Raw genomic sequence first — 27,187 nt, forward strand, 5'->3', positions numbered from 1 at the left:
AAACTAAGAGCTGTGCAGAACATTTACAATGCTCTATTCATTCGCTTTATTCCCATTTGTATGCAGTGTGCCGAATTAAATTGCTTTCATTGTTTGTAGTTACAGATTAACCTTTGTAAATACTAACTAGGTAGCAGCCATATGATACCTGTTACGCCCACAACGCCCATGCCTTTTGGCCAGACCCATAAACCACAATTTGTGGCTAATGCTGGCGCCACAAAAAACTTCGATGCCGACACCTCTGAAATCGAAAAGCTTTCCCTTTTTTTTATGCACAGGTTTGCGCAAACAGTAGCGCTTTGAAAACGAAAACAAAAACAAACACCCAATAGATTGAGCTGCCCAACATAAGTACATAAGTATATATTCCACCTTTCACACGACTCCAGGTGAGCATGCGAATGAGCTCATTAAAGGCAGACGCTTCTTGGCCAACAAGAATCGAGCCGAAAGCGAAAACAAGTCCGAAACGAAACGAAAGCCCCAAAAATCGAATATGCAAAGTGCGGAAAAGGGGGCTAGAGATGCGATGCAATTAATCAGTCACGTTTCTCAATTTGAGTTCCAGCGAAATCGGACGACAACTGTTTTGATTTACCATACAATGTATACGTTATGTTATAAAGCATGTAATTATTTGCACTTCACTCGGCGTTTATTTGTTTTCTTTCCGTTACCTTTTCGGCCATAATTTCACATTTAAAGCGATTAAATTTCGTTTTTGGCCTTGTGCTGCTAGCCCTCGACTCAATTACGTCTGCTTATTTATTTAACTCCATTTCTGCATTGGGGTGTAATTGATTTGCAAGCGCTGGTCCACGGTGCGTATGCATGATATGCCCGCAATCAAAGCTGGCAGCTGAAGAACCCTCGACAAACATGTATTTAACTAGAAATTTCTATTATTATTGTTAACCTCAACTGCAAATAGACAAAAGGTAAACACTCAGCACACCATCCAGCAAGTGTGCAAAACTCTTTACTAAGCTCAAGGCAGCGCAAATATTTATTCGCTAATTAAGCATTTCTACGTGTCTAAATTTACTTCAGCCATTTAGGTGATTTTTTCCATTTACCTGGCTTCCCCCATTCAGCGGCGGCTATAATAATAAATTTGACATCACTACCGGCGGCAAGCATAAAATTACCACCAGATAAACACAAATGTAAGCAGCTGGAAATTAGTCTTGAGCTCATCAAACGCAGGTGATTGATCCACGCTCGCATGCTGATAACATTGACCCTATCGACACTCCGACCTAGTGATCAATTAATAGCACAAACATTGAATGATCCGCCCCCAGACCTTCTTGATCTGTTAACCCATTGACGATCTATGGGGGGAATATTAAAATGGCAATGTGATCATATACGAGTATGTACATAAAATGATTGGCATTGGTAAAAGTGTCTGTACTAAAAAATATTTGAAGCTTACTAATACCTTTCTAGTTCCTAATCCTTAAGCCCATTAAAATCATATTCGAGATTATATATTTATATGATTTCTATAATGATCTCAGTTCCTATTAAAATGAAATAATTAACGCCTCTTGATTTCGGAGATGTTACTGCTGCAGTTAATAGGTGTTAAGACATCTGTTTTTATTTGCCCATCGTTTGCAATTCGTTGACAGCTGGAAGCTGCGCTGTTTTTGCTGCCTTTTCCCCATCCAGCTCGGGCCTTCTTTTTGTATTTCGATGTTTTTTAATGAGCTTCAGCTTCTGCCGGCGATATCGTCGGTCGGTAAATGAAGTTAACTTGGCCTTGTCGCACGCCAGTCTGCTTCTGACATTCGCGCGCCGCGCTCGATCGCCGCTTTTAACGTCTGTGATACTCCGTTGCTGTTGGCCAAAAAGGGCGAAGCCAAAGAGGCTTAGGTTCAAAAATAAATATATATATATATCTATATATATTTTCGATTTTCGTGTAGCGAACTTGAGCTGGGATTTTAGCGAACGCAATGAAAACGGTAATTCAAACACAAGAACCAACTCAAAAGTATAAAGTCACTCTGGCAGCTTTTGGCCAAATATCAAATGGTGTTTTGACTGGAACCAATTCTGGTTGGTCACAATGCTCAATTAATTTGCCGCGTTTTGTAGACCGATTAGATATGCAAATAGCCGTGATAAAACAAATCTGTCAATGCTATTAATCATTTACACTCGAAGCGAAAAGTGGATGTGTCAAAATAAATGGTGCACAAGATCTGCAGATTATCAGATTATTATTTTGATTTATCTCATTTATCTTATCTTTGATTGGTCTTTCTAATTAATCAATTCAAAATCAATTTGTAAAAAAAATGTACATGGCATTATTTTATTAAAAAGATCTAAAACTTAATCTTAAACTTTTTGCATATTTAAAATATTAGAAAGATATATTGCTTCTTATTTATTAAATTGCTTTACCTTGCAGCTGGTCTAGATATGATTTATTTGATTTATTAATTGCATTTTCCTTAAAACGTTCCAAAGTGAAGCCATAAATCCTTTGTTGGAAAAGCACCGCAAATCCCATAAATTTAAACTAATTGCCAAGAACGTGTTTATTATTTAAAAAAAAAACCAATATATGTAAAACTTGTTTTAGCCTGGTGTCATAAATTTTGTACGATCCAATTTAAACGAATTTTTAAGTGATAATATTTTCTAGATAATTAAATAAGGTAACATAATTTACTGCGTTTCAGATAAACCACACAATCGGCATTCTACTGCTGGCAGCTTACCTTCCCTGCAAATCCTGGGCTGCACCCGCCCTCCACTTCAGTGACCCAGAGCCAGATGAACTGGAGGCCTATCCCACGTCGCCCAGCCAGGTGTTGCCCATACAACCAGTGCTGATTTATCCCAAGCCACGTGAGAATCTCTACCAGGCGCGCACTTTAGCAGGACGCAATGACGACGAGGACATCATCTTTGTGAAGCTGCTGGCCCATGGCTATCGGCCCAAGCAGCAACGTCTCATCATGGAGGAGACGAAGCCCTCGCAGCGAAGGAATCTTGGTCTGAAGGACATATTCTATGTGAAGGCGCTCACCAACGGACGATTCAGCCACGAGCGACTGAAGGTTTACCGGGTGCCCGAGTTCTACGCCATCAGTGTTTTTAGCAACGGTGATAAATGAGCAGAGACACCGGGTGTTGGCGATAAAAAAGGAGTAATATAAGTTATTTTTAAGATGCTATAAATAAATACCTCAGGAGTGCCCAAGTGGAGTGTTTCATTCCGAGTTTTTTTGTTGCTCTGAACTCTCTTATCGCGGCGCCACCTCGCGTTCGCGGATTTACACGCAATTTCAATTACTCATAAGCCGGGCTCAGGCGGGCTGACTGATGGGTGTCAGCATGGTCTTGGCCATCAGCCCCAACATTGGTATCAGCATTGGCAGCGACACGAGTTCGGTTGGCCCGATGCTGCTCGTTCCGTCGGAGCCACGTCAAGTGGCAATTAATAACTGTCAGTCGATTGGCGGCTGCGGCACCAGCTCCAACAGCTCCACCAGCTCCACCACCTTCTCCACCTCACACAATCCACAACCGACAACAAAGAACTAATCCCTTTTGTCACTGGGCGTCACAGACCGCGGGCCAAAGCATTACGTCAAAATCAAAGAAGGCAACAAAAGCGCAACAAAGAAATAAATGGAAATGGAAAGGCTTTCTACATGAAAAGCCGAATTTAGGATACGCTTAGGGCGGAGGTATTTTGCGGGATAATGGACTTTGTTAAGGGATTACCAAGGAAAAATTGGAGCAAGTAAAGATTCAGTACCCTGAATGCAGATTATTTGATGTTCTAAAACGTATAAGGATTGCCAACTAAACCAATTACATCATGAAAGTCAATGAATTCATACGAGTTCCTTATTCCTAATTATAATGCTATATGCAACCTAACCAATGAACTAGTTAAACTTATGAGTGTTAATGAAACCAATAATAAGCTTACTGAGGCCAAACCATTCACACAAACCTGTTGGCTCTATGTGCCTTCTCCAAAAACATCTCTGAGCAAAGAAACTTATTACAAACAAGCAAATAAATCACATTCCACTAACAGCTCTTGTACCCGTGCAGACTTTCGCCCAAAAGCGCTCGTGGCACGTTCGCGTCTTTAAAAATTCGCGGCAGGCGTTCGCTCCAGTTCCGGGAATAATAGAAAATGCCACACAAAGCACCCAATTGAGTTGTCACAATTATGGTAATTTAATAATTAACTGCTAACAGGGCTGCTTAGGGCTATTAAGTGGTCTGGACACGGATTACCGCCCGATTAGTTGACCATCAGGCGCGGCGCAATGTTCATGGACATCAGCTCCTGGAAGAGAAGCTTGGCCGCATATGGGAGTCGCACCTGGGATATCTGCGTCTTGTTCTTGCAGCCCTTGCACTCAAACGTATTATTGCGCAAATTGGCGATGGCAATCAGCCCACAGAAATTGCAGATGTGCACGCGGTACGGATCGGAGACCTCGAATAGACGTTCTCGCAGGAACTGAGCGGCACCGTGGGAGATTTGGCAATCACGCTCCATCTCACCGAAACGCAAGCCACCATCACGAGCACGACCCTCCATAGGCTGACGCACCAGGATCTGGACGGGACCACGAGCACGAGAGTGGATCTTGTCGTCCACCATGTGCTTAAGACGCTGATAGTAGGTGGGCCCCAGGAAAACCTATAGTTAAGGGCACTAATTAGTTTAAGATTGTGGCCAGTTGAATGTGAAACAAATTACCTGAGCATTAATCTTTCGTCCGGTGTGACCATTGTACATGACCTCATTGCCACGCAGATGATAGCCGTACTCCTGCAGGAAGGTGGAGATCTTTTGCACGTTTACGGCATCGTTGAAAGGTGTAGCATCACCGATCTCGCCCTTGTTGGATCCCAGTTTGCCCTGCAGGCACTCGATCAAGTGACCAATTGTCATACGAGATGGGATAGCGTGGGGGTTAATGATGATATCGGGTGCCAAGCCCTCGCAGGTGAAGGCCATATCCTCTTGGCGGTACTGGATTCCGCACGTTCCCTTTTGTCCGTGACGAGAAGCGAACTTATCGCCAATCTGCGGTATACGCACGGAGCGCACTCGAATCTTGCAGAACTTATAGCCCTCGCTGTTAAGCGTAAGCATCACCTGGTCCACAATACCCGTTTCGGAGTTTCGCAGGAAAGTGGAGGCATCTCGTTTGGAGAAGCGCTTCGTATTGCTGTCCAGTTCATCGTCGTTTTCAGGAAGGGTAATGGTCTTGCCAATAACCACATCATCGCCGGATACACGAATTCCCGGGGCGATAATTCCATCATCGTCTAGCTTGTCGTAGTGAGCATTTCTCATTCCTTGGCAGGTACCGCGATGAGGCTTCTCGAAGTTCTCTTCCTGATCACCCACGCGTTTGTTCTCCGAATCCTTGTAAGACCGGTAGAACACAGAACGGAAGAAACCACGCTCCACAGCGGAGGCATTCAGAATGACAGAATCCTCCTGGTTGTAACCAGTGTAGCAAAGAATAGCCACAATTGAATTGATGCCAGCTGGTAGTTCTCGGAACCGCAGGTACTCCATGGAACGTGTGGTCACAAGCGGCTTCATGGGATAATACAGTACGTGGGCTAGTGTGTCCATACGCACATGGAAGTTGGTGATGTACACTCCCATAGCTTGCTTACCTATAAAGATGACAAAAGTTATACATGTATCAGTATTTCAAGTAATACAAATTAATATCCATAGACTTACCCATAGCGCTTTGATAGGTATTACGCGGACTCTGATTGTGATCGGGAAATGGAATAATGGAAGCGCACACGCCCAGGATCATGGCTGGATGAATCTCGCAATGCGTGTATGTGGTACAGTAGGCATAGTCCTTGTCCTGCTTCAGATCGTAGGGAGACATAGCGATCATGACCGTTTCCTCCTCAAGGGTATCAATGTACTCCACCACTCCAGAGGCCACCAGGACTTGCCAGCTGTAGTTGTTGTAGTCTCGCTCTTTTAACATCTCCACGTGAGTCTTTTTTAGCAGCAGTGACCCGTTTTCCACGATGAGAAGAGGGCGACAAATGCGACCAGCGTCTGTATAGATTCGGATCTCACGATCTCGAATGTCTCGAATCATGGACACCTCCGATACGATGATGTCCATCTGGCGGCGCAGTTTACGAAGGGTGGCCATCAGCTGCTCAGGATCACGATGTATGCCTACCCAGCAGCCGTTCACAAAGATCTTTGTAGCATCAGCGATGGCAGAGGGTGCAATTTCCTCCAAGTTTTCCATAGACCACTCCTCCAAGAACTCCAGAATGGGAGAAGGTTGTGAGCCGACAGAAATGTAGGCCATGAGGGCCAGGTTCTTCACCAAACCGACAGCTGCTCCCTCAGGAGTTTCAGCGGGGCACAGCATACCCCACAGAGTATTGTGCAACTGACGAGGTTTGGCCAATTTACCATCTCTACCAATGGGCGAATTGACACGCCGCAAATGGGAAAGTGTGGAGGCGAAGGTTAAACGATTCAACACCTGAGAGACACCGGCTCTCGCCTGATGCGCCTTCTTTTGGTCTCCCCAGTTGCCAGTGGCCAAGGAGTATCGTAGACCATCGGTAATAATGTTAGTCTTGATGGCCAGTTCAAGGTTGAAGTCCTTTCCGCGATCGATGAACTTCTGTGTGTACATGCGCACCTCTTTCATCAGGTTCTTAAACAACCCACGGAAGAGGAAGGCCAGAAGGGGACCAGCCAAATCCAGTCGCTTGTTTCCATAGTGATCTCGATCATCAAGTTCTCTTCTGCCCAAAGAGGCCAGAAGCAGACGGTGAACCATGTAGCCCAGGAAGTACGCCTTTTTGGTCTCACAGAAATCGGATACTCCCACGTGGGGCAGCATTTCCTTTTGCAGGATTTCCTTGGCGTACTTGATACGCTTGTCTTTTGTGACTCCAGGGCGTGCGCCTCTTGCTCCAATGAAGTTCAAAGCAACGTTCTGCTCTTGGACCACGAATGCCTCGTCCAGAGAAGGTTTCACCATTTCCATCATCTCGGGATCGTCAAAGTCGTAGATAATGTGCTCCAGAATATCGCGATCGGCCACGAAGCCCAAGGCTCGAAACACAATCATAATGGGTATCTCCTGTTTGATGTACGGTAAGATTGCAATAATCCTCTGTCCAATGGCTGACTTTTTAATGTTTTGCGATCCTCTTGCCATCATGTTCACCCACAGAGTAGACGTGGGACGGGAACTGTGCTCCAAACATGACCGAATCTCAGTCTTAAAGGCATATTTGCCATCCTTCATGCTAAACACGTACACTGTGTTGGTGGCCATTTTCTCCTGGGCAATTAGAACCTTCTCCGAGCCGTTAATGATAAAGTAGCCGCCGGGATCCAACGGGCACTCGTTAAGCTCCGTAAGATCACGATCCGTAAGCTGTGATAGCAAACAGTACGTTGATCTCAACATGATAGGAATCTTGCCTATGAAGGTCTTCTGATGCTGCGTCTCCACGGGATCCAGGCCCTCTACATTCTTGGTTTTCGTGATGTCCACGTAGAGAGGAGCGGAGTAAGTAAGATTTCGCAGGCGAGCCTCGTTCGGCATCATGGGACTGGGTGAACCATCCTTTTCCCAATGCGTTGGCTTGGAGAGGTAGATTTGCTCGAACTTCAGAGAGAATCTGGGCGGGGTTTCCACCTCTCCGGATGTGTGCTGCGCCTCCGCCTGCAGCTCGATGGCGGGGGAGTCCTCCACAATGCGCTGCACCGACATCTGGATGAACTCATCGAAACTGTCCAGCTGCTGCCGCACCAAACCCTTCTCGTCGAAGTAGGCGTTAATCACAATCCAGCAGGCCTCCTGCCACAGCTCGTGGGAGATCTCCTCGGCATTCTCCTCCTCGTACAGCTCTGCAAGATGTTATTTGACTGTTGTATTTCTTTGCTAATAATGCGGAGCCCTAGCGCTCCCGCCGCCATGTTCATTTTTGCTCATGCCAACGTGCTTGCACACATTTTGCAATTCATTTCACTTACCTTCCTCGTTGTCGTACATCATGATTTCAGTTTCCCAAAGTGCAGAAGCACTTTATACGTGAATGCAAATATCAATAAGCTGGATTTGCAATGAATTAAATTGTAAAAACGTAGAAAATTTCACAACAAATGTTTGCCGACAACGCGTTTGGCGGCGTTGTGCTGTGTTGGTAAACGGCAATAGGAAAACATAAGGTGCAGTGCATAAGGTTATAGCATAGTCTTGCAAATACAATATAATTGCTTTAGGTAAAAAAAAAATATAACAGGGTAAAGTTAAAAATTAAATTGTATGAAAAACTTAATTTTCCTGCAGCCTAAATTATTATAGTAATATAATTTTATAATTTACAAACATATTCCAATTGGAAACAACAAAAACAAGAGTTAGGCAACACCAAGAACATTCACACTTTCCAACACTAGCAGACCGGTAAACAGCTGAGTTTGTTGTTCTCGTTTTATTTGGTTATTTAACGCCGCGCTTGAAAAATGAATTTTCTGTGGAAAGGACGCCGGTTTCTGATCGCAGGTATCCTGCCAACATTTGAGGGCGGCGCTGATGATATAACCGATAAGGAAAACAAAACTTACAAGGCCTTCCTGGCCAGTAAACCACCAGAGGAAACGGGATTGGAGCGCCTCAAACATATGTTTTCGATCGAGTAGGAAAACTATTAATTCCGCATATACTAATTTCTACTAATGTACTTTACCATTTCAACAGCGAGTTTGGCAGCATATCGTCCGAACTTAACTCTGTTTATCAGGCCGGCTTCCTGGGATTCCTCATTGGAGCCATTTACGGCGGAGTTACACAATCGCGCGTGGGCTACATGAATTTTATGGAGAACAACCAGGCCACAGCTTTTAAATCTCACTTCGATGCTAAGGTAGGTATGCACTTGTTTTTTTCTAATTATGTTGTAGTAAAATTCTAAATTATAATTACAGAAAAAGATGCAAGATCAATTCACAGTCAACTTCGCCAAAGGCGGTTTCAAATGGGGCTGGCGAGTGGGACTTTTCACCACATCCTACTTGTAAGTTGAGCAACACAAAGTTAAATCTGTATCCTGTAAAATCTCCAACGTGCGCGTTACAGCGGCATCATCACCTGCATGTCGGTGTACCGTGGAAAATCCTCAATCTACGAGTACTTGGCCGCTGGTTCCATTACCGGCTCACTTTACAAAACGAGTCTTGGTCTGCGGGGAATGGCGGCAGGTGGAATCATTGGAGGTTTCTTGGGCGGCGTGGCTGGTGTGACCTCCCTGCTGCTGATGAAGGCATCCGGCACTTCGATGGAGGAGGTTCGCTACTGGCAGTACAAATGGCGACTCGATCGCGACGAGAACATTCAACTGGCGTTCAAAAAACTGACGGAGGATGAAAACCCAGAACTTTTCAAGGCCCACGACGAAAAAACAGCCGAACAGGTATCTCTGGACTCGATTAAATGAGTGCTTAAAGGAGCCCCAGTGTAGACTTAGTTGAGTTTTTTAATTTAAATAAATTGCAAATATGTCCATCTAAAGTTACATAGACAAGAATACATTTAAGGAAGCCCACTTTGGCTGCTGCTATGCGATATTTCAGTTGATGCCTAGTGCCTCTAAAGATATCGTCTGGCGTACGGACACATATAGACACGGGACGACAGATAGACATAACACAAAAGAAATGAACGTTTGGATACAATAAATTAAATGCTCTGCTAGGAAACAGTACGTAGAAGGGAGATAAATAGAATTGACTTGGTGGGATCGGGATTCAGACTTAGTCCTCGGTGGTGGGACGCGTGAGGCGCTTGGCGCCCCTGTTTGGTGGCCCCTTGGGCTTGGCAAAAGCCGGTCGGTGTAGAATCTTTTTTGGGTGAAGCTCGTCCTGCAGAAAGGCTTCGGTCAACTCGCTGCCGCTGTCGATTTCCAGCTGAAATAAAAAACGTTGTTTGCAAGCATTAATTATAAATGAGTATGATTTAAAGTTACTCATAACTTATGATCTAGAGAAAGTAATGATTTCACTGCGAAATACGCTTAAATATGATTCAAATATTTTTTTAGATTATGAATCAGAAGTGAAAGCAATAAATCTAAAAATATAAAACCGATTGGTGAAATTAAATGCTATATACACAGCGCTCATGATTTGTATAACCCTAATCTTTAGTACAATCATTAATTATTAATGCAGCCACACCCGATCGCATTCATATGAACCCACCTTCTTAACGACCTCAACGCCAAGGGCCGCCAGCTCGTCGAGGAAAGGAGCCTTACAGCTTGAGTACATCATGCGCTCGCGCACGGAGCATGAATATCCAGGCATGGAGTAGACGAACACGTACGATTCGAAGTAGTCGCCCTCGTGCGTGTGGCGAAACAGGAAGAGATGGTAGCGTGCATGATCCTCGGGCACTTGCTTTGGCAAATCGGCCAGCTCCACCTTGGCCGCACGCGACACGTGGATTTGCTCCTCCTCCAGATCGATGCGGAACTGAAGGTAGTCGTGTTTGCCGCGCACCAGATCCTGAACGGCGGCTACTGTCGCCTCGCTCAGGGGGCAATTGATCCCACCCAGAGTTTGATGCCGCGTGTTTGTATTGATCTCGGTGTGGACCTCTGTCTTTCGCAGCTCCTTCAGTTCCTCCTCCCTGCTGGTCAATGGAGCTGGTGCTGCGAAATCCTGCTTGTGCCGGCGATATCCCTCCAGCGTGCATTCATCCAATGTGGTGGCATGCAGCTCCTCTGTGATGTATGCCGAGCCGAACTCCGTTTTTAACGTGGCCTTCGTGGAAGCATATACCATCTTCTGCCGGATGCTGGCCGTGTCCGGCGTCCAGCTGATCAGCAGCCAACTGTAGCCCAGCGGGATCTTGGCGTCCAGGCGGTAGAGAATATAGCAGGGCACATCCTTCTCCAGCAGGGGCCCTATCAGCTTGTCGTAGTCGCGCTCCCAGTCCTTTTTCGTCTCCGCCGTGGCGCCGCAACTGAGCTGCTCTGTAATTTGGGGCGGGGTAAAACCGGAAGTCTCGTTATCATAGAGTATGCCTAGTATATATCGTGTGTATATACGTTTCTGGAGCAAATCCACTCACCATTCTCGATCGAAACTTTTATCACGCGAAATTTACCATTCTTCGCTTTGCCGAACACCTTGGCCAGCTGCTCGTTGGCTGAAAATACAAAGGGTATTGTAAGGATGCGGGTTCGCTGGTTCCCAAAGATAACAAACCTCGGATACCCGTTTGGTGAGACATTTGGACAACAGCTAAAATTAATATTGCCGAAAAAATATATTACTCACAACCAGTGTGGCCGCTATGCGCGAGTAGCGAAATACTGATAAACAAATATACCAACTCTAATTGGGAATCACTTGAATGCTTCTTTCAATGTGTAAATTAAGTTTATTATTCCTTAAACTTTGGGTAATCCTACTTGAATAACCAAATAAAATGTTAAATTAAATGCCACATATATTCTTTCAGAAATATTGTGACACATTATTTTATAGCACATATAAACCAAATATAATACCAAATGTGTCTGCACTGATATAGTGTTGCAAAATACTACCAGCGCCAGTACTTTGCAGCACCGACCAGCGTTCTTTCTTTTTCACGAAAAATGTAATGGAAAACTGCATTTAACTGCATTTAAAACGTAGCAACCAGCCCGGAAAAGCATCTGTTGTGCAATCGCATAGTCAATAAAGTGAGTGCACGCAAGATTCGTCCGATTAAGCCGCTCCAACGATCAACTGGAGCAGCTGGGCGTCGACGTCGGCAGAGGCTAGCCCACGCCCCAAATGTTTACGGGCGTGAAAAGTGCGGAAAAGCGGGGAATTTAATTGGGTTTTCGTTTACCGTTCGCCTGCAGCATCCACACCCATGTTGACCGAAACCCCCATGGCCAGTGAGAACATCATGGACGAACTAGCCTCTCTGATACGCACCGAGATCCCCGATGGCCGCCAGAGTCTGCGGGACAGCTACACGAACCTGGAGCGTGTGGCCGACTACTGCGAGGACACCTACTACCGCGCGGACAACAAGAAGGCGGCCCTGGAGGCCACCAAGAACTACACCACCCAGTCGCTGGCCAGCGTGGCCTACCAGATCAACACGCTCGCCTACAGCTACATGCAGCTCCTTGAGCTCCAGGCCCAGCAGCTTGGCGAGATGGAGTCCCAGATGAACCACATCGCCCAGACGGTGCACATCCACAAGGAGAAGGTAGCCAGGAGGTAGGAACCGCCAATTGTAAGGTGTGAGAGTAGTCACAGTAACTTTGTTGTAAGGGAAGGAAGTCCACCTGGCAAAAGACTTTCACATGGAACACATCTGGTGTCATATGGATATTCATTCATTTAAGAACAGTACAAAACAAAAATAACATTTGTGACACATCGGAGATAAACGCTTCCTGAATACGTGCCTTGATGAGGTCATTTGACTGATAATGAAATTATCTATTTACATTCTCTTCGTATATAGTCTTTGTGATTTCCATTGTTTATATTAACTATTTTTATATTAATTATACTTTTTTTACTTACACAGGGAGATCGGCGTGTTAACGGCTAACAAGGTGAGCTCGCGCCAGTTTAAGATCGTGGCGCCCATCAATCCGGAGAAGCCGATCAAGTATGTGCGCAAGCCCATCGACTACTCCATGTTGGACGAGATTGGCCACGGCATAAACTCGGCCCAGCACTCACAGGTGCGACAGAAGCATCGGGGCTCCAGCCATGGGTCCGTGCAATCCCTATTGCCGCCGTCGGTGGGACCTCCGCCAACCACGAAGCCCCCAACTCCGCCGCAGATGTCACGGGCTGGAAACACTGGCACCCTGGGCAAGTCAGTCAGCAATACCGGGACACTGGGAAAGAGCTCGCGGGAGTACCGCACTCCGCCTGTGGTCAATCCACCACAGGTGCCATCGCACTACGCTCCCAACTATCCTATTGGGCATCCAAAGCGGATGTCGACGGCATCTTCAACGATGACTACCACCACCACAGGCGGTGGAGCGGCTGGCAATGAGCGGGCTGCTGGGTACAGTGCTCTTCCGATGCCACCCAGCCAACAGATAGCCACCCATGTAAATCTGCCCTCAGCGGGCATGATGCAATCGCTGCCACCACCGCCGCCCACTACGTATGACGATCGGAGCAGCATGCCACGTGAGTTAAATGGATTATTCTGCAATAGTTCAATCCTAATAATCCGGTTTTCAATTCTTAGCAGCCCCTCCTTCGCCACTAACGGTGTCGCAGCACGAGATGACCGAGCAGAGTCACATTGGCATGCACACATTGGGTCGCAATATCAACAGGTAAGTCTCCGGAAAATGCATCCCCTTCTTTGTGTATATATAACCTATTTCATGTTCTCTGTGCAAATCCAGGAATCCAAATAGGTAAATTGCATGTTTCTCTCTTTATCAGAGGGTTATACTCAGCTGAACATAAAAAGTTGTGTTTTATCAAAATTATATTAGGTTTTCGTAATCGTACTGCGTATAACCCCATGAACTAGACATCTTATATTTTATATTAACTTAATTTTGTCCAAAGGAATCACTTCAGCTTGAACTTCGCTCGTCCCGGATCACAGTCGCCTCCTCTGCCACCTCCGCCGCCGCCGGAGGATGAGCATCAGGACTTCGGACGACCACGCACGTCGACGGGGCCGCAGCTGGCGCCCATAGTGCCCGACGATCAGAACTTACCCGGCTGGGTGCCCAAGAACTTCATTGAGAAGGGTAGGTTAGCTTGAGCAAATAAAAATATAGCTTACTTATTATTACAACTATTCCAGTGGTAGCCATATATGACTACTATGCCGACAAGGACGACGAGCTGAGCTTCCAAGAAAGCTCAGTACTGTACGTGCTAAAGAAGAACGACGACGGCTGGTGGGAGGGCGTCATGGATGGAGTTACCGGTCTGTTTCCGGGCAATTACGTAGAGCCTTGTGTCTAAGCCTCGCAACGATATTCTAAACATGCCAACCATTACAATAATCTGCATTATCTGGTCTGTTCCAGTCCTCTGTTGCTTCTGTAGAGCTTCAAAGATTTCCTTTAAGTTTTCGGGGACTTCTGAGCTCAACTGAGGACCGGAACAGACTCAGCCGACAATGACGATAATATTTTGAGCATATTGATAAGGACAATTATACAATTACACACCTACACAAGCACAGCAGGCCACAGAAAGCGAATTCCATTAGCATCAGCCAACCGCATTTAGTCTAATATAAACGAGCACACACACACACAGGATCCAGGGGCTAAGGATACCGCTTGCTGCCCAACTATACCTATTTACACTTTAGTAGCCGAAAACGATGCAAGAAGGGGAAAGTGAAACCGGATACCCGTAAATAACTTATGCGATATTCTAAAACTGTTCCACAACCGTAGACGAATTCAGTCCTGCTCCTGCCGCCAATCCAAATACTTTAAATATTTGCTCACAGTTTTATCAAGCGATTTCTGTTTGCCTTGCGCTTTGATATGCCCGGCTATTGTACACCAATACTACCCATACCTATGCCCCCAGCAATACTGTAGGTTATACAAATTTCAGTTAGCATTTAATACATAAGTATTGGCCAGTTGGATCTTTTGTTTACACTTTTACGAACCGCAACGATATCTTTTTTTGCGAACGTTTAGTTAAAATGGAATTGCCAGCAAAGGAATCAAATTAAATTAAACAATACAAGTACACATACGCTCTATATGGTATAAATAATAGCTAATAAAAATTTCAATTACTAAACCGCAAGCCCTTGTTCTATGACCGTGTAATTTGCGTTGACCTTCTCGTGAGCCAAGCCGGATGTCAGTAAAAATCCGTAATTGGGGCAAGGCTCTGCGGCCTGCCAAATTCAAATTCGAAATCGTAAATGCAAATTTCCAGTCGTGCGATGGATGGCTTGGAATATTTGCAAATGCCAACACTTATTGGGGCAATTCAGTCAGTCAATCAATCCATTAAATTCGACATTTTGCTCCACAAACCGATTTCATTTCAATGTCTCGTCCCGGAAAACTTTTCCATAACTCCGCTTCGGGTAAATTAATGCTTTCATGGTGATATGTGGAGGGTTTTCTTTCCCATTTGCTAAATTTATTATCAGGCTTCAAGGAGTTGACGTGGCGGAAATGCCAAAAAAAGAAGTGGAGTGCTGGCATGATTTGCATAAAATGTGCTAAATCGTAGCCCTCAAATATACTCGTACACAAATATGGAAAAGCTGGAAATACCTTTATTTGTGAACAATTATTGGAGTGGACCTGAACCCCAAACAGCTTGGGAACGGAATGTTTGGCCAACTACTACCAACTATTTAACCCACAACTGGCCAGCGGCAGGTGAGACTCGCCAGAAATGTATGCAAAATGGCGCATTAGCATTTCAACAATGCCGTAGTAAAAACGCGGCAACAACAAAAGTTGATTGTGCCGTGCCAGGAGTCAGAACGCCACCCACCCGGCTCCCGAGCGACCTGGTACCCATTCCACCCCCTGGACATGCCTATAATTTCGTTATTTTCTGACCAGGCCGAGTCCGGACGCTTCAGTTGAGTTTGGTACGTCGACGCGAATGGTTCCACAAGCCGCTTTCATTACGGATACTCCACGAAACTTCTTGGCGACCCAGTGTTTCCGGTTTTTGACTTTAAGCCTTTTTTTTCGGCGAGTGGCGTGTCCGGAATAGTTTTCCAAGCGGATAAAGTGCAATACAAAACAATTTGTAAGTGAATCGCGCTGCAGAGGTGCTTGAAAAGTTTTTATCAATTGTGTGTTTTACATAATCGAAATGAAGCCGAGATTGGGGTGGCTTCTCTCTGCGGGCACCGCATTTAATTGACCTACTTGGTGCCGGATTTACTTGCTGGCCAAGTGTAAAATATTACATTATTTCATGTCAGGATTGGGGCCACTGGCCACTTTGTTTATGGCGAAAAGAATTCGCCTCGTCAATGCGGACAAGTTGGCCCACTTAATGTCGAAATTCCCAATGTTTCGTGACACGCACAACTTTCGCCAAACGCGTTAATTTGAGAAACCCTGTGAAGGTTAAAAGTTTTGCACTTGCATTCAAAGTCCACCTCGAAAATGACGTCACTTTGGATGCATGTTGGGGGCTGGTCACTCAGCTTGATGGGCCACTAAAAATAAGCCCGGCAAGTGTGCGCCCTGGGAAATGGCTTTGGGTAATTAAGTCGTCTCCAGGTCACAAGAGCCATCAATCACCACCACTGCGTATACGCAACGCGCCTAGTGGGTAATTACAGCCTGGCTTCTGGGGTTTGCCTTTCACGGGCTTTGTTAGCTCGACAGGATTTGATAGAAGAATGCTCATTTTCTTTGCTTAACTAAATATTTTTATGAATTCAGAATTCAAAGTGCGCTTGCTTGATTAAGAAATAATCTTAAACATCCTTTGAATGCGAACTAAAATTTTATACTGTTATACAACAACTTTAAAAATGTTGGTAATACAAAATGGAATTTGCGGGTCAATTTTTCCAGTTATAAAGATATAGCTATATTATAGCTATATTAAATCATAATGCATTAAGCACATGAATAACAACTTTAATAAGCGGTGGCATTATTTTGTGACCTCGTTTGCATATCGAACGTATACGAAATAACTATAACGATTTGTCAAAGCTCACAGGTCTTTTGTTTTATTCAGATCCCCATCGATGGGTATGTTTATTTGGATTCTTTGTAGTCGATGTCCTCTGGCATGAGTGTTTATGTATGTGTTCTTTATCACTACTAGACTGCACTGAATCGAAAGGCAAACTCATTAGCCATAAAGAGTCTGTCACACGTGTTATTACTTAGCCATGCTTGGAGCTATAGGCACTTTCCCAACTACCTACCCTTTGCCACCAAAACGGGGCTTTTCCTCAAAAAAACGCCTTTCAGAGCGCCAATTCATATGCTCCACTCCATTATCCCGACCCAAATACCCCAAACTTCTGCCCTAAGCTCCACTAATGAGCTCTAAGCAGACCACTATGCGTTGGCCACACAATGCCACACCTCCAACGCCACCAACTCCCCAATGGGGTTCACTAGCCGGCAAATCAAAACATGGCACACCAAAGCATTAAAAACATTAACAGCCGACGTGCGACAACAACCGAAGACAAAGTCACTCAGCCACTGCACCACTCAACTAGCCACAGAACCACCAACCTTTCGGAACACCACCCACATTGGCCCACATCCAGTTGATACACAAGTCCTGACCACTTGCCTTCGTGTCCTGCCGTGTCTGCCGGCAATTTACACAAATTCAATAAACGACAAAAGCCCGTAGTGGAATTCGAAACAAGAACTGGCAAAAGTGTTGTCGGTGGTGGTTTAAATCGGACTCAATTGGGTGGTGCAATAATGGGCGCTCATTAAAGTGCTCAAATCGATTTTCGGCATTATCAAATTAACTGAACTCAAAATAGGCCCGAAATTATCATAACTTATAAATTATGCATTCCATTAAGAAATAAGTCTATTCTGATATACTATATATAGTATAATATATTAAAACTTTATGCACTTCTAAGTTTCCACTGAAACACAAAAGGCCTTCAGTTTACAAAATCTCAAATAAAAATATATGTAATAAATATCAAGATGTCGAAGAAACAAAATCAAAACTTGTCCTAAAATTGTTGGACAATGCGTTACTTTTGCAGACCATAACATAATTATGCAGTTCAACCAATTACAAATGTTATATGATTTTTCCGAGTGCATCCAATGCCACCCCATCACTCAATTGGAACGCCCATCTTTGTTGACAGTCAAGGCCTGTAATTTGTGTAAATATTTGAGGAGCAGGAGCCGCGGAAGCTTGGCTTGGATATGGGCTGTTCCATCACATATTCATGGCACCTGAATGGGAACATGGAATTAAAATGAATAATGCAACCCCTTGGCACTCAATAGTCCCACGTTTTATAATTGAGCAGCTCTTAGGCAAATGAAATTAATTATGACTTTGGGGAAGCGACAGTTGGTTGCGGGGCAATGGATGTGTTGTTTAGACGAGTGACAGGTGTTGGGGTCAGAGGTCACAACATGTTAGGCAGCACATGGACATGGATTATGGATTAGCGTGAATGGATTGACACTTCTATTTCCGGCAGCACTTTCATTTCGTTTCAATCTTATGCACTTTTACTTAATGGTCAATGTCGCGCGAGGAAGGGGAAACTGTCGAGAACTCTCAAGAATCCATATATGAAATATATTTACAAATATATAAATATCAATATTTTGGGAGGTCCTTCATCTTTTTAATGCGTTGCCCTTTAAGAAAACAGAAAAATATTCCAAACGGTTGAAGGTTAATAGACTTTTAAGGACTTCACTGTTTCCAGTTTAGGTACAGTACCCTCTCGATGACCATCGAATTGCTCCGTTTGATTTGCATGCGGAGACACGCAGGCACTTTTTGGGTGTTCAAGTTCACGGCTTGATTTATGGCCCACGCCAGCTCCTTTAGCTCCTTTTACTCCCTCAGCTCCTTGAGTTCTTTGTGCCACAGGTAAACAAGAGCCCTCCTCCGCAGGAAAATTCCCTATAAAGAGGCGAGACCTTGGCGAGCAAATTCACAAGTCCATTAGGAGTTCGTTGGGTGTTTCCCGCGCTGATGGCAGTTTTACGATTGTTGACAACAAATTGACACAATTTGTAATGGTCCTGTGCAGGTCAGGTCATCAACCAGTCCAGGCGGCACGTGGCTAAACAAGGACTAACCACCCACCCACCTATTCATTGCTATTTATCTGAAGGATCGCAGTGATGGCGGCCAGTGCTGGAGCGAGCAGCTGGTCGGGCAGCAGTGGGGGCAGCAACTCCTCCCAAGGACGATCCATTGCTACAGCTCAACCGCCGCAGGAGGAGAGACTAGTGGTGAGTGTGTACTATATGTAGTTTTTAATGAGCAGATACTCCTACTCTTCCAGAAAGATACTATTCCTTCTGATGACAATAACCCAATCCCAATCCTATCTAGGTGGCAGTTCGGGTTCGACCCAGCATGGAGGCCACGGAACGGTGCATCGAGGTCGTCTCCGGCGGTTCACTGCTGTACGATGATGGCGGAAAGAGTCGTCCACGGCAGTACTCGTACGATCATGTGTTCCGGGAGAACGACAGTCAGGAGCAGGTTTACAAAACGACTACGGCTCCATTGGTCAGAGATGTCCTGAACGGTCTGAATGCGGCCGTTTTCGCCTACGGAGCCACGGGATCTGGAAAGACGCACACTATGCTGGGACCTGTGCCGCGCAAGAAACCGCAGACCAGCGACCGTGCCCCGCCCACCGCATCCTGTGATTCCACGGACGTAAGCAGCCAGGACATCGGACTAATGGTGCGCGCCATTGAGGATATATTCAGTCACATCGAGTCGGCGGATGCGGATTCCTGTCGCGTCTCCATATCCTATCTGGAGATATACAACGAGCTCATACGGGATCTCCTCAATCCGGGAGGACCTTTGGAGCTGCGAGAGGATCATCGTGGCCAGCGCATCACGGTGGCGGGTCTCTCGGAGATAACCACATCCAGCAGAAAGGAGGTTGTGAGTCTGCTGCTCAAGGGAAACAAGGCCAGGACCATGGAGCCGACGGCCGCGAATCAGACCTCGTCCCGCAGTCACGCCCTTCTGAGTATTACGGTTCAGGCCAGGACTCCATTGGGCACCAAGCAGGGACGACTCTTTCTCACCGATCTGGCTGGTTCGGAGCGGGCTAAGAAAACCAAGAATCGGGGTAAACGACTGCAGGAAGGTGCCCACATAAACCGCAGCTTGCTGGCGCTGGGCAACGTAATCAATGGGCTATCCGGCGGAGCTAGGTATGTCAACTACCGGGACTCCAAGCTAACCAGACTGCTCAAGGAGGCATTGAGTGGTCGCTGCAAGACCGTAATGATTGCCCATGTCGCACCCGAAAGTAAGCATCGGGATGAGACCAAGAACACATTGGTTTACGCCGATCGAGCCAATAGCATCACCACCAAGCTCCAGAATTCCGTGTACATCGACGAGTTCAAGGACTTTCCCACCAAACACTACCAGAGTCTCGTCTCGGAGCTGCGCGACGAGGTGTCACGTCTGCGCACCAAGATGCTAACCGAAAGGCCTCGCAGTGGAGCAGCTGCAGCGGCGGCAGCGGCAGCCGCAGCTGCTTCAGGCCCAGCTGGAGGCCCTGCTGGAGGCGCCGGATCTGGAGCAGGAGCGGAAGCTGTCCAGGAACAGGACGAACAGCGCAAGACGGAGCTCCGTTACCTGCGCGAACAGATCGTTCTCACCTTCAAGCAGCAGATGAAACTGCGCAGGAAGCTCCTCGAGGCCGAGAGCCATCTACTGGGCTTGGAACTGGACGCAGAGAGGCAGCACATGATCATCTCCCACTGGCAAGGGCGCATTGGGAAACTATATGACGCAATGGGCGATGATGGTGGGTACTCCACATCTGAAGGATATGACTGATCACGTAGAACTCATATTTTGTTTATTTTCCGCAGACATTGAATCCGAGGGTTCGGTGGCTTTGAAAAATGCCTGGGGAGAACTGGCGGCCATAGAGAAGGAAACTCGCCGCTACAAGGAAATCCGCGAGCGAACGGAGCACGAGCTGGAGCAGTGCCGCCAGAAGGGAGTCAAACTGGAGGATGTGAGTCCGAGTGGCATGCATTTTATTCATTTTTGGGCAATACAATCTCCCTTTACGAACAGGAGCTTCCAGAGCGCATTAGCAGTGACGAGGAACGCGAGCTGTTGGCCCTCCTCTGCCGCGTCCACGAGTTGGAGGCGGACAAGGTATCCCTGCAGGCGGAGCGACTCGCTCGCCAGGCGGAACTGCGCCGGCGTGACCTTCAGCTGCTCAGGGCGGAGCGACAGCGACGCCTCTGCGAGGACATCATCAGCTCTCAGAGGAGGCTCATCGAGGAGGGCAACGTGGATCTGCCGGATGAGTTGCGGGAGCTCTATGGGCTTTACCAGCAGGAGATACATGCTGGCGTGGTCACACCCAGCACCAGCAACTACGAGCGGAAACTACCGCCCATCTATACCGCGGGGTAAGGATTCTATTTGGTATACTTACAGTGAACCGAGAAAAAGTTATTAAATGGTGACATTTTCATGCAAAAAGGTCTGACTCTCCCGGCTCCAGTTCCAGTTCAGAGTGGTCGCCGGCCTCGCCCCTGCCTCAAGTCGACAACCAGATGGATCCCGTCGACCGAGTCATGGGTCCACCCGTCAATCCGCGTCTGCCCCGACTTGCGAATGCTCCAGCCGGAGGACCACGGCGACCTTCGTTGAGGGTGGCCAGGCAACCACATCCACATCCGTAGGATTGACGACCACTAGCGGGAGAGGGAGGTGCTCAGGAATAGTTGTAACTAAGGCCTAAGATTGTTGGGAAGGGGAATTGAATGTCTGCTCAATTTACTCATTGTGTTATATCTTTCCATCCCAAGCACTTAAATATGTTGTGTATGCAAATAATCAAAATGTAAGCTTTAAGGAATTCAAAGAAGTTTTTAAAATATAAATATTGAATCAGCTTGGAATCAGCTGAAAAACTACACATTTTTGTTCTGAAAAATGAGAGTCAAGTTATTTAATGGTAAATACCTTATTGCAGTTAAAATAGAATGCATAAGCAAGCAGGATATGAAAAATACAAGTAAAGCCACTAAAACATCGAACTGTATTCGCATTGCACCATATAAATGACATGCAGCAGGATAACAGAGCAGCCGTCGAAGACCAAGCTGCGATTCATGCGATAGGCTCCAAATATGTGGACATAGGTGTGCTGCTCGGCCAGTTGCAAGGTGAACCATTCCATCTGAGAAAAGTATGTGTTTCTACCTCAAAATCAAACTAGCAGTTAGTGGCTGACTCACGCATCGCTGCTGCTGCTCATCCCGACTATAAAGCCCACGGATTACCTCCTTGGTGGTCTCCAAAAGGGAATCCGTGGTGTGCGTCAAGGAGTTCATCATCAGGGAAAAGAGTAGTGGCTGTATGCAGGTGACAAATACCATCTGCAGGTACTCCAGTTCCGCTTCGATGGCACTGTGGCCAAGGCAAACTCTGACCATCATGTATCCGACCCGTATGCCACTCCACACATTTCGCAGCAAGTAGCAGAGAAGCACATATCTAAAGTTAAAGTTAAAATCCAATTACATTCTCTGTTCAACAATGGTCATTATTTGGAGGTTTATTTAACAAACTCACCTGAATACAAAGCACACTTCATCCGTCATATCAATCAGGGATTGAAACATAGCTTGCAGTTTACGCAGACGTTGCATCATGTGCGGAAACGGATTCGCATCCAGAATCAGCGTCTCCAGAGCAGACTGCAGTCGCCACCAGTTCCGGCAGATCTCCAGCATGAGTCCAAAGGCCAAGGAGTTCGTTGCGAAGATCATGCATTCAGAAAGGAAACAGTTGCATGGATTGTGGCTACCCCTCATAAATCGGTTAACATTCAAGGCGACATGAATGGACAGTCGGATGATCAGGAGGAGGGTCACTGTCAGCATGAGCATGTTCAGAAATCGTTTCTGGGCTTTGGATTCCCTGTAGCCCCAGTGTTTGCTTATCGCCTCCAGTTCCAGCAGCTTTTTAATCATATTACTAATCCGATCTTGGCGGCGATAAGCGCAGCCCATACAACTGATCAGGGATAGGAAAACGAGGCCGAAATATGTGATGGCGGCCAGCCTAACCAGCGGGGATTCATCGAAGGAGCTGGCTTTGAAGTGCCAGAAGTCCATCAGAAACTTGATTGTTAGAATAATCACCACAATATTGTGAACTATCCGATAGCAGACCAGAAATCGGGACCAACGTAGTCTTCCCGAAGAGAAATAGAACGTCGTAACGCCATTCAAAGTGCAGAACCACATGAATACTAGTTGTACAATCCTTCTCGTGGATATCATGGTCTTTTATGAAGTCCTTAACAAAATCAACTGAACCGTGAGTTGCAAGCGAAACTGATTTATATCCCCTCCACTCGAATCAATCCAGCCACGTGTACGCTTTGGGAATACATTTTGTATTGCAATTAGGATTATTGCATATTTTTACTCAGGTATATCGATTTTTTGCCCAAACCCATTTTTATTTGAAAGCATTTATAAATTTACCATATATTAAGATCTTTAAATATTTTTTTTATTTGCATTTATGTTTTGAGAGATTGTGCTTTGTTAATTAATTAGTTTTAACTATTTATATACAAAATAACTTTAAATTTTGAGCTTCTACAACACTGGACATACGTCGAACTTTCGAACTCGAATGCGGTGATTGTTCTGCAAAGTCCATTGCTGCTCTGGAACTTATCGATATCGTGACGAATTGCTTCCCTGCTGAAAGGAACTTTACAATTCTGCGCAATTGAAAGGAATTCGTTATGTCCAGCATAATTTCAAACCACGGACATATAATCGATCGGAAATGCTACTGCAGGAGTAAAACCGGAAACGACCTGCAACTGCTGAATACGGATAATGTGACCAATTACGGATTAATGACGACGGGCAAATGCAAGGGAGAAGCCAATCCACAAACTCTAAAGCTGAAAACCTTCATCAATCACGGTACTTTGGTGCTCCACAAGTGCCGCTGCAACTCTCCACTCCTCGAGATCATCGATCTAATCAACTACGGCAGCGTGATCAACTGCTTGAGTACCTGTAAGCTGACCAAAAAGTATGACCTCGAGGTCATTGAAGTTCCGGATAATACGGCACACATGGGTGAGTTTAAAGCAATTCCAATGAAACCAATGATTTACCACATGAACTGCATTCAGACTCCAAGGAAATGAGTGTGCCTGTCCAGGAATCACTGGAAACACCATTGGACCTGAGTGCTTCAAATGACTTAGTTTTATGCCCTGAGGAAACTACGAAAGATTTGAAATCACCGCATGTTTTGCTAAATGAGCAAAATTTAGATGCCCCAAAGGAAAATTCAGTTCCAGCAAATAAAGCTCTGAAACGCGCTACGGAATCCATGGAAACCACCGGAAATTCACCAAAAAAGCTTCGTTTGAACAAAGTGAATGAGTCGATCGACAAATCCTCGCCACAGGAGATGCGACCATCCAAAGAAGAGTCCCTTCCAGTCCAGAAGCCACATGTACTACAAATGTGTCCCAGTTGCGTCAAATCCTTTCAGGACTATGTGAACAATCCGAAGAACGCACCAATGCTACCGAAACTAACGAAGTACAAGTGCCCTTACTGCCTAAACAACAAGGCCAACCAGATGGAGTACCGGGCTCACACGGCCATCTGCCAGCAGGAGGCGAAGCCCTACAAGTGCCCGGGATGCCCCTACAAATCCACCAAATCCTCAAGTGTTACTGGACACTCTGCCACTTGTTTCTTCCTGCATGCCGTCAAATACCACCAATCGCTTTGCGCTACATCAAACCATTGCAGCAACTGAGAAACTCCATTTCTCTTCACTATTTGAAAATGATGATTTCTTATTTTAATACCATTAGAAATTTTAATCAGTAAATTAGTTCGTAGTTTACTTTTCATCAGCAAAAATGTCTTAGAAGTTCGTTGTATGTGTTCTTCTACTTTACGAAATCGCGCGGACCAAATTTGAAGATCACGGTCCGTAAATTTATTCATTCAACGACATTTAACACAAGATACATAGGTTACTTTCTCGAAATCAAATATATATATATTTTTTTTAAATGTATCCCTTAACTTGGTATATATAAGTCTAATTTTACAACAATGAAGCGTATTTTATTTGTCAAAAGTGTTTTTGAATAACTAAATAAAACTTAAATAAACGCAAGCAGAAAACAATTCTACAGTTAAATGAGAGGTAAATTCTTCTAGTGAGATTTGAGGAATGTAAAGAGTCTATAGGCCAGCTGCATGATCTGTAATTCAAAACTTGTACCATACCATATAAACATATTCTTTTTTCATTTTGACTTACTTCAGTGAAGTGCACCATATTCACTCGGATAAGGCCAAAGGCGCCAAGTTTCTGGGTCCGCTGGCAATATTGCGTCCAGAGCAAATAGAACTTCCTGTACCGCTGACTACCCAAATACCATACCTGGTTTCGCAATGACGACTCCAACCCCTCCGACTGTGAAGTTATAATGTTTCAGTGTTTGAGGTTTTACGGTGGATGCATCCAAAATGCCTCACCGCCTCCTCCAGCTGGGTTCCCCGTAGACAGATCTCAAATGTGAAGCCGACGAGGACCAAAGTGGGTAAAATGTACTGGGCGATGATGAGAACATCCGATGTCTCCGACAGCATAAAGAGGTAGAAGCAGAGCGAACCAGCGCCTACGAAGTTGCTCACCAGGAAGGCCACCTTAAAGATGTCGTTGTATCTTCGATATTGGTAAATACGTAATTATAACCACTTTAATTAAATAATTCCATTATTTACTTGCAACACAATCCGTTAAGAAGCTGCTGCCTCTGAACTAGTAACCTAAGGTGCGCAAAGAAACGGTCCTCGTTGATCAAACTCTGGCGAGGATCGAGGGCCGAAAACTGGCGGGCAAGGTGGCTCAAATGCATGACCAAATGCCCCTGCATCACATTGAACAGGTTGTCGAAGGTGAGGAAAAAGGAGACGCCGCAAGTGGTGCACAAGACGTCGATGAACCAGACCAAGAAGTAAAACTTTGGATTCTTACGCACACCGAATGGCAGCCATCCTCCCAGGAGCTGCTCGTGCTGGGCGACAGGAGTGTCCTTACCCTCGTGGGTCAGGAGGAATAGGGCCAATGGCACCACGCAGAACATCGGACCACCCACATGGGAGTATATACGGATAAAGCGATAGCGCTGCCAAAAATTCCGGTACGTCTCATCCATTTGCATGTCCAACTGGCTGTCCAAGTCCCGCGGACACTCCCGATCCAAGTCGTTAACAAACTCCACGATTTCCTTGCGTTTCAGGAATAGCATCAGTCCCCTGATCGAGAAGTAAATGGTGATGCTGAGCACGGGCGGATTCTGGTTGGCAGGACGTCTCAGCCAAAAGTGTCCTATGATGTCCCAGCCATTGCAGCTGAAGAACAGGACATTGAGCAGCGCCGCAAAGCAGAAGGGCACCATGGATGCGTTCACCATGCTGTTGTCCACCGGATTCCTTCGCCACTGGAAATGCACCATCTTCGCCACCTTCTGGAACCACTGCGGGCGCAGGAACTCCTCCATTCGGTAGGGTTTTTTGATTTCCGTGGTCTTCATGGCTTGGATAAATTACGCTTTTCTGTATGGTTTCTAGTGTCTGGACTTCTTATATATGGCAAATAATCCTGGATAATTACGAGTCTAATTGCTAAGGTCCTGCCAGATTGCAGGATTCTAATTGCACGTTTCATGATCGCAGTAAATTAGCTACAGTCAAATAGCTACTTAAAAGAAAGTAACTTAAAGAAAACGTATGTATAAAATTTATTTTCATTAAATAGTTTTTATTATTTACCTATACGCCTTAAAATAAATAAAATTGTAGTTAATAAGTCTGACTAAACATAAAAATAACAAAAGACTTATTTAAATTTCACTTTTGCAATCAATTATTATTTTACAATAGCTTAATTTTCTCACCATATTGTTAAAATTATAGGTTGTGCTCCTGCTAACAATAATTGCTACTTGGGTTAATTGCTTAGCTAGTGTTGAACTAATTTCTGATTTTAAACAGTCAAGTTCAGTCGAACTCATTTCAAGACCATATCTGCATAAAATAGATAAAGATATTTTTTTAGAGAATCTATAAAATATAAAATTAAATGTATTAAAACAATGTTTCATGTATTAAAAATATTTCAAAGTTTGACTTAGATGAATGCAACATAAATAATGTATATTTTTGTAAGGCTTCCGTTCGCGTTGCGGAGGCTTGACTGTACCTAAAATGTAACTATAAGTGGTGCGTAGTGAGTGCCCCTGGTGCATTTCATAATTTTGTGCGAGGCCTGCACTGCTCAAAACAGGGGTGAGTTTACGCAAGCACTTAACGCTCTCCGCTCTTGAGCTATCTTATT

General features: G+C 45.3%; 9 protein-coding genes across 13 annotated transcripts; 5 read left to right on the forward strand and 4 right to left on the reverse strand.

Annotated features, from left to right (window-relative positions):
• Positions 1-1,761: 1,761 nt before the first annotated feature.
• LOC120452156 lies at positions 1,762-3,219 on the forward strand. Its single transcript, XM_039636252.2, has 2 exons — positions 1,762-1,976; positions 2,703-3,219. Exons 1-2 carry the CDS (start codon positions 1,968-1,970, stop codon positions 3,138-3,140), a joined length of 447 nt encoding a protein of 148 aa, XP_039492186.1. The 5' UTR covers positions 1,762-1,967; the 3' UTR covers positions 3,141-3,219.
• A 978-nt stretch (positions 3,220-4,197) lies between these two features.
• Positions 4,198-8,223, reverse strand: LOC120451724 (DNA-directed RNA polymerase II subunit RPB2). Its single transcript, XM_039635627.1, has 4 exons — positions 8,054-8,223; positions 5,759-7,927; positions 4,754-5,688; positions 4,198-4,693 (listed from the first exon to the last, which is right to left on the reverse strand). The coding sequence occupies exons 1-4, from the start codon at positions 8,073-8,075 to the stop codon at positions 4,289-4,291; spliced, it is 3,531 nt and encodes a 1,176-aa protein (XP_039491561.1). The 5' UTR covers positions 8,076-8,223; the 3' UTR covers positions 4,198-4,288.
• A 256-nt stretch (positions 8,224-8,479) lies between these two features.
• Positions 8,480-9,590, forward strand: LOC120453033 (RPII140-upstream gene protein). Its single transcript, XM_039637553.1, has 4 exons — positions 8,480-8,718; positions 8,781-8,946; positions 9,008-9,096; positions 9,159-9,590. Exons 1-4 carry the CDS (start codon positions 8,546-8,548, stop codon positions 9,514-9,516), a joined length of 786 nt encoding a protein of 261 aa, XP_039493487.1. The 5' UTR covers positions 8,480-8,545; the 3' UTR covers positions 9,517-9,590.
• LOC120453032 (twinfilin) lies at positions 9,538-11,406 on the reverse strand. Its single transcript, XM_039637552.2, has 4 exons — positions 11,291-11,406; positions 11,154-11,231; positions 10,280-11,055; positions 9,538-9,985 (listed from the first exon to the last, which is right to left on the reverse strand). Exons 1-4 carry the CDS (start codon positions 11,313-11,315, stop codon positions 9,833-9,835), a joined length of 1,032 nt encoding a protein of 343 aa, XP_039493486.1. The 5' UTR covers positions 11,316-11,406; the 3' UTR covers positions 9,538-9,832.
• A 208-nt stretch (positions 11,407-11,614) lies between these two features.
• LOC120452806 (abl interactor 2) lies at positions 11,615-14,854 on the forward strand. Of its 4 annotated transcripts, none has more exons than XM_039637206.1 (7): positions 11,615-11,772; positions 11,938-12,304; positions 12,621-13,243; positions 13,305-13,395; positions 13,468-13,479; positions 13,637-13,824; positions 13,881-14,854. In XM_039637206.1, the coding sequence occupies exons 2-7, from the start codon at positions 11,949-11,951 to the stop codon at positions 14,042-14,044; spliced, it is 1,434 nt and encodes a 477-aa protein (XP_039493140.1). In that variant the 5' UTR covers positions 11,615-11,772; positions 11,938-11,948; the 3' UTR covers positions 14,045-14,854. The 4 variants fall into 4 exon arrangements, with proteins under 4 accessions (XP_039493140.1, XP_039493141.1, XP_039493142.1 ...); XM_039637207.1 differs by having other exon boundaries at positions 13,308-13,395; XM_039637208.1 differs by lacking the exon at positions 13,468-13,479.
• Positions 14,855-15,398: 544 nt separating this feature from the next.
• On the forward strand, positions 15,399-21,601 carry LOC120454122 (kinesin-like protein KIF19). Of its 2 annotated transcripts, XM_039639158.2 has the most exons (6): positions 15,399-15,826; positions 18,807-19,011; positions 19,115-20,564; positions 20,632-20,780; positions 20,843-21,186; positions 21,261-21,601. In XM_039639158.2, exons 2-6 carry the CDS (start codon positions 18,901-18,903, stop codon positions 21,460-21,462), a joined length of 2,256 nt encoding a protein of 751 aa, XP_039495092.1. In that variant the 5' UTR covers positions 15,399-15,826; positions 18,807-18,900; the 3' UTR covers positions 21,463-21,601. The 2 variants fall into 2 exon arrangements, with proteins under 2 accessions (XP_039495092.1, XP_039495093.1); XM_039639159.1 differs by lacking the exon at positions 15,399-15,826 and having other exon boundaries at positions 18,669-19,011.
• A 205-nt stretch (positions 21,602-21,806) lies between these two features.
• LOC120454170 (putative gustatory receptor 85a) lies at positions 21,807-23,070 on the reverse strand. Its single transcript, XM_039639243.1, has 3 exons — positions 22,358-23,070; positions 22,021-22,279; positions 21,807-21,962 (listed from the first exon to the last, which is right to left on the reverse strand). Exons 1-3 carry the CDS (start codon positions 23,068-23,070, stop codon positions 21,807-21,809), a joined length of 1,128 nt encoding a protein of 375 aa, XP_039495177.1.
• Positions 23,071-23,336: 266 nt separating this feature from the next.
• On the forward strand, positions 23,337-24,681 carry LOC120452314. Its single transcript, XM_039636465.1, has 2 exons — positions 23,337-23,892; positions 23,949-24,681. The coding sequence occupies exons 1-2, from the start codon at positions 23,547-23,549 to the stop codon at positions 24,587-24,589; spliced, it is 987 nt and encodes a 328-aa protein (XP_039492399.1). The 5' UTR covers positions 23,337-23,546; the 3' UTR covers positions 24,590-24,681.
• A 282-nt stretch (positions 24,682-24,963) lies between these two features.
• Positions 24,964-26,384, reverse strand: LOC120452315 (odorant receptor 88a). The gene is made up of 4 exons (XM_039636466.1): positions 25,573-26,384; positions 25,324-25,513; positions 25,106-25,261; positions 24,964-25,046 (listed from the first exon to the last, which is right to left on the reverse strand). Exons 1-4 carry the CDS (start codon positions 26,382-26,384, stop codon positions 24,999-25,001), a joined length of 1,206 nt encoding a protein of 401 aa, XP_039492400.1. The 3' UTR covers positions 24,964-24,998.
• Positions 26,385-27,187: the final 803 nt, after the last annotated feature.

This window comes from Drosophila santomea, chromosome 3R (genome assembly GCF_016746245.2).
Source record: "Drosophila santomea strain STO CAGO 1482 chromosome 3R, Prin_Dsan_1.1, whole genome shotgun sequence".
Lineage (NCBI taxonomy): Eukaryota > Metazoa > Arthropoda > Insecta > Diptera > Drosophilidae > Drosophila > Drosophila santomea.

What these genes read in the sequence shown, in the direction of transcription:
- LOC120451724 (XM_039635627.1), bottom strand. Translation starts at nt 8,075, where the DNA reads ATGATGTACGACAACGAGGAAG. An exon ending in TACCTATCAAAGCGCTATGG is followed by an intron (nt 5,689 to 5,758) that starts GTAAGTCTATGG and finishes TCATCTTTATAG; the next exon opens with GTAAGCAAGCTATGGGAGTG. An exon ending in GACGAAAGATTAATGCTCAG is followed by an intron (nt 4,694 to 4,753) that starts GTAATTTGTTTC and finishes CCTTAACTATAG; the next exon opens with GTTTTCCTGGGGCCCACCTA.
- LOC120453033 (XM_039637553.1), top strand. Translation starts at nt 8,546, where the DNA reads ATGAATTTTCTGTGGAAAGGACGCCGGTTTCTGATCGCAGGTATCCTG. An exon ending in AATCTCACTTCGATGCTAAG is followed by an intron (nt 8,947 to 9,007) that starts GTAGGTATGCAC and finishes TTATAATTACAG; the next exon opens with AAAAAGATGCAAGATCAATT. An exon ending in CTTTTCACCACATCCTACTT is followed by an intron (nt 9,097 to 9,158) that starts GTAAGTTGAGCA and finishes TGCGCGTTACAG; the next exon opens with CGGCATCATCACCTGCATGT.
- LOC120453032 (XM_039637552.2), bottom strand. Translation starts at nt 11,315, where the DNA reads ATGTCTCACCAAACGGGTATCCGAG. An exon ending in TCACCAAACGGGTATCCGAG is followed by an intron (nt 11,232 to 11,290) that starts GTTTGTTATCTT and finishes TTGTATTTTCAG; the next exon opens with CCAACGAGCAGCTGGCCAAG. An exon ending in AAAAGTTTCGATCGAGAATG is followed by an intron (nt 11,056 to 11,153) that starts GTGAGTGGATTT and finishes CCCAAATTACAG; the next exon opens with AGCAGCTCAGTTGCGGCGCC.
- LOC120452806 (XM_039637206.1), top strand. Translation starts at nt 11,949, where the DNA reads ATGTTGACCGAAACCCCCATGGCCAGTGAGAACATCATGGACGAACTA. An exon ending in AAGGAGAAGGTAGCCAGGAG is followed by an intron (nt 12,305 to 12,620) that starts GTAGGAACCGCC and finishes TTACTTACACAG; the next exon opens with GGAGATCGGCGTGTTAACGG. An exon ending in CGATCGGAGCAGCATGCCAC is followed by an intron (nt 13,244 to 13,304) that starts GTGAGTTAAATG and finishes TTCAATTCTTAG; the next exon opens with CAGCCCCTCCTTCGCCACTA.
- LOC120454122 (XM_039639158.2), top strand. Translation starts at nt 18,901, where the DNA reads ATGGCGGCCAGTGCTGGAGCGAGCAGCTGGTCGGGCAGCAGTGGGGGC. An exon ending in AGGGAGTCAAACTGGAGGAT is followed by an intron (nt 20,781 to 20,842) that starts GTGAGTCCGAGT and finishes CTTTACGAACAG; the next exon opens with GAGCTTCCAGAGCGCATTAG. An exon ending in CCGCCCATCTATACCGCGGG is followed by an intron (nt 21,187 to 21,260) that starts GTAAGGATTCTA and finishes TCATGCAAAAAG; the next exon opens with GTCTGACTCTCCCGGCTCCA.
- LOC120454170 (XM_039639243.1), bottom strand. Translation starts at nt 23,070, where the DNA reads ATGATATCCACGAGAAGGATTGTACAACTAGTATTCATGTGGTTCTGC. An exon ending in GAAGTGTGCTTTGTATTCAG is followed by an intron (nt 22,280 to 22,357) that starts GTGAGTTTGTTA and finishes CTTTAACTTTAG; the next exon opens with ATATGTGCTTCTCTGCTACT. An exon ending in ATGAGCAGCAGCAGCGATGC is followed by an intron (nt 21,963 to 22,020) that starts GTGAGTCAGCCA and finishes TACTTTTCTCAG; the next exon opens with ATGGAATGGTTCACCTTGCA.
- LOC120452314 (XM_039636465.1), top strand. Translation starts at nt 23,547, where the DNA reads ATGTCCAGCATAATTTCAAACCACGGACATATAATCGATCGGAAATGC. An exon ending in GGATAATACGGCACACATGG is followed by an intron (nt 23,893 to 23,948) that starts GTGAGTTTAAAG and finishes AACTGCATTCAG; the next exon opens with ACTCCAAGGAAATGAGTGTG.
- LOC120452315 (XM_039636466.1), bottom strand. Translation starts at nt 26,384, where the DNA reads ATGAAGACCACGGAAATCAAAAAACCCTACCGAATGGAGGAGTTCCTG. An exon ending in GAACCCAGCTGGAGGAGGCG is followed by an intron (nt 25,262 to 25,323) that starts GTGAGGCATTTT and finishes ATAACTTCACAG; the next exon opens with TCGGAGGGGTTGGAGTCGTC. An exon ending in ATATGGTGCACTTCACTGAA is followed by an intron (nt 25,047 to 25,105) that starts GTAAGTCAAAAT and finishes TTTGAATTACAG; the next exon opens with ATCATGCAGCTGGCCTATAG.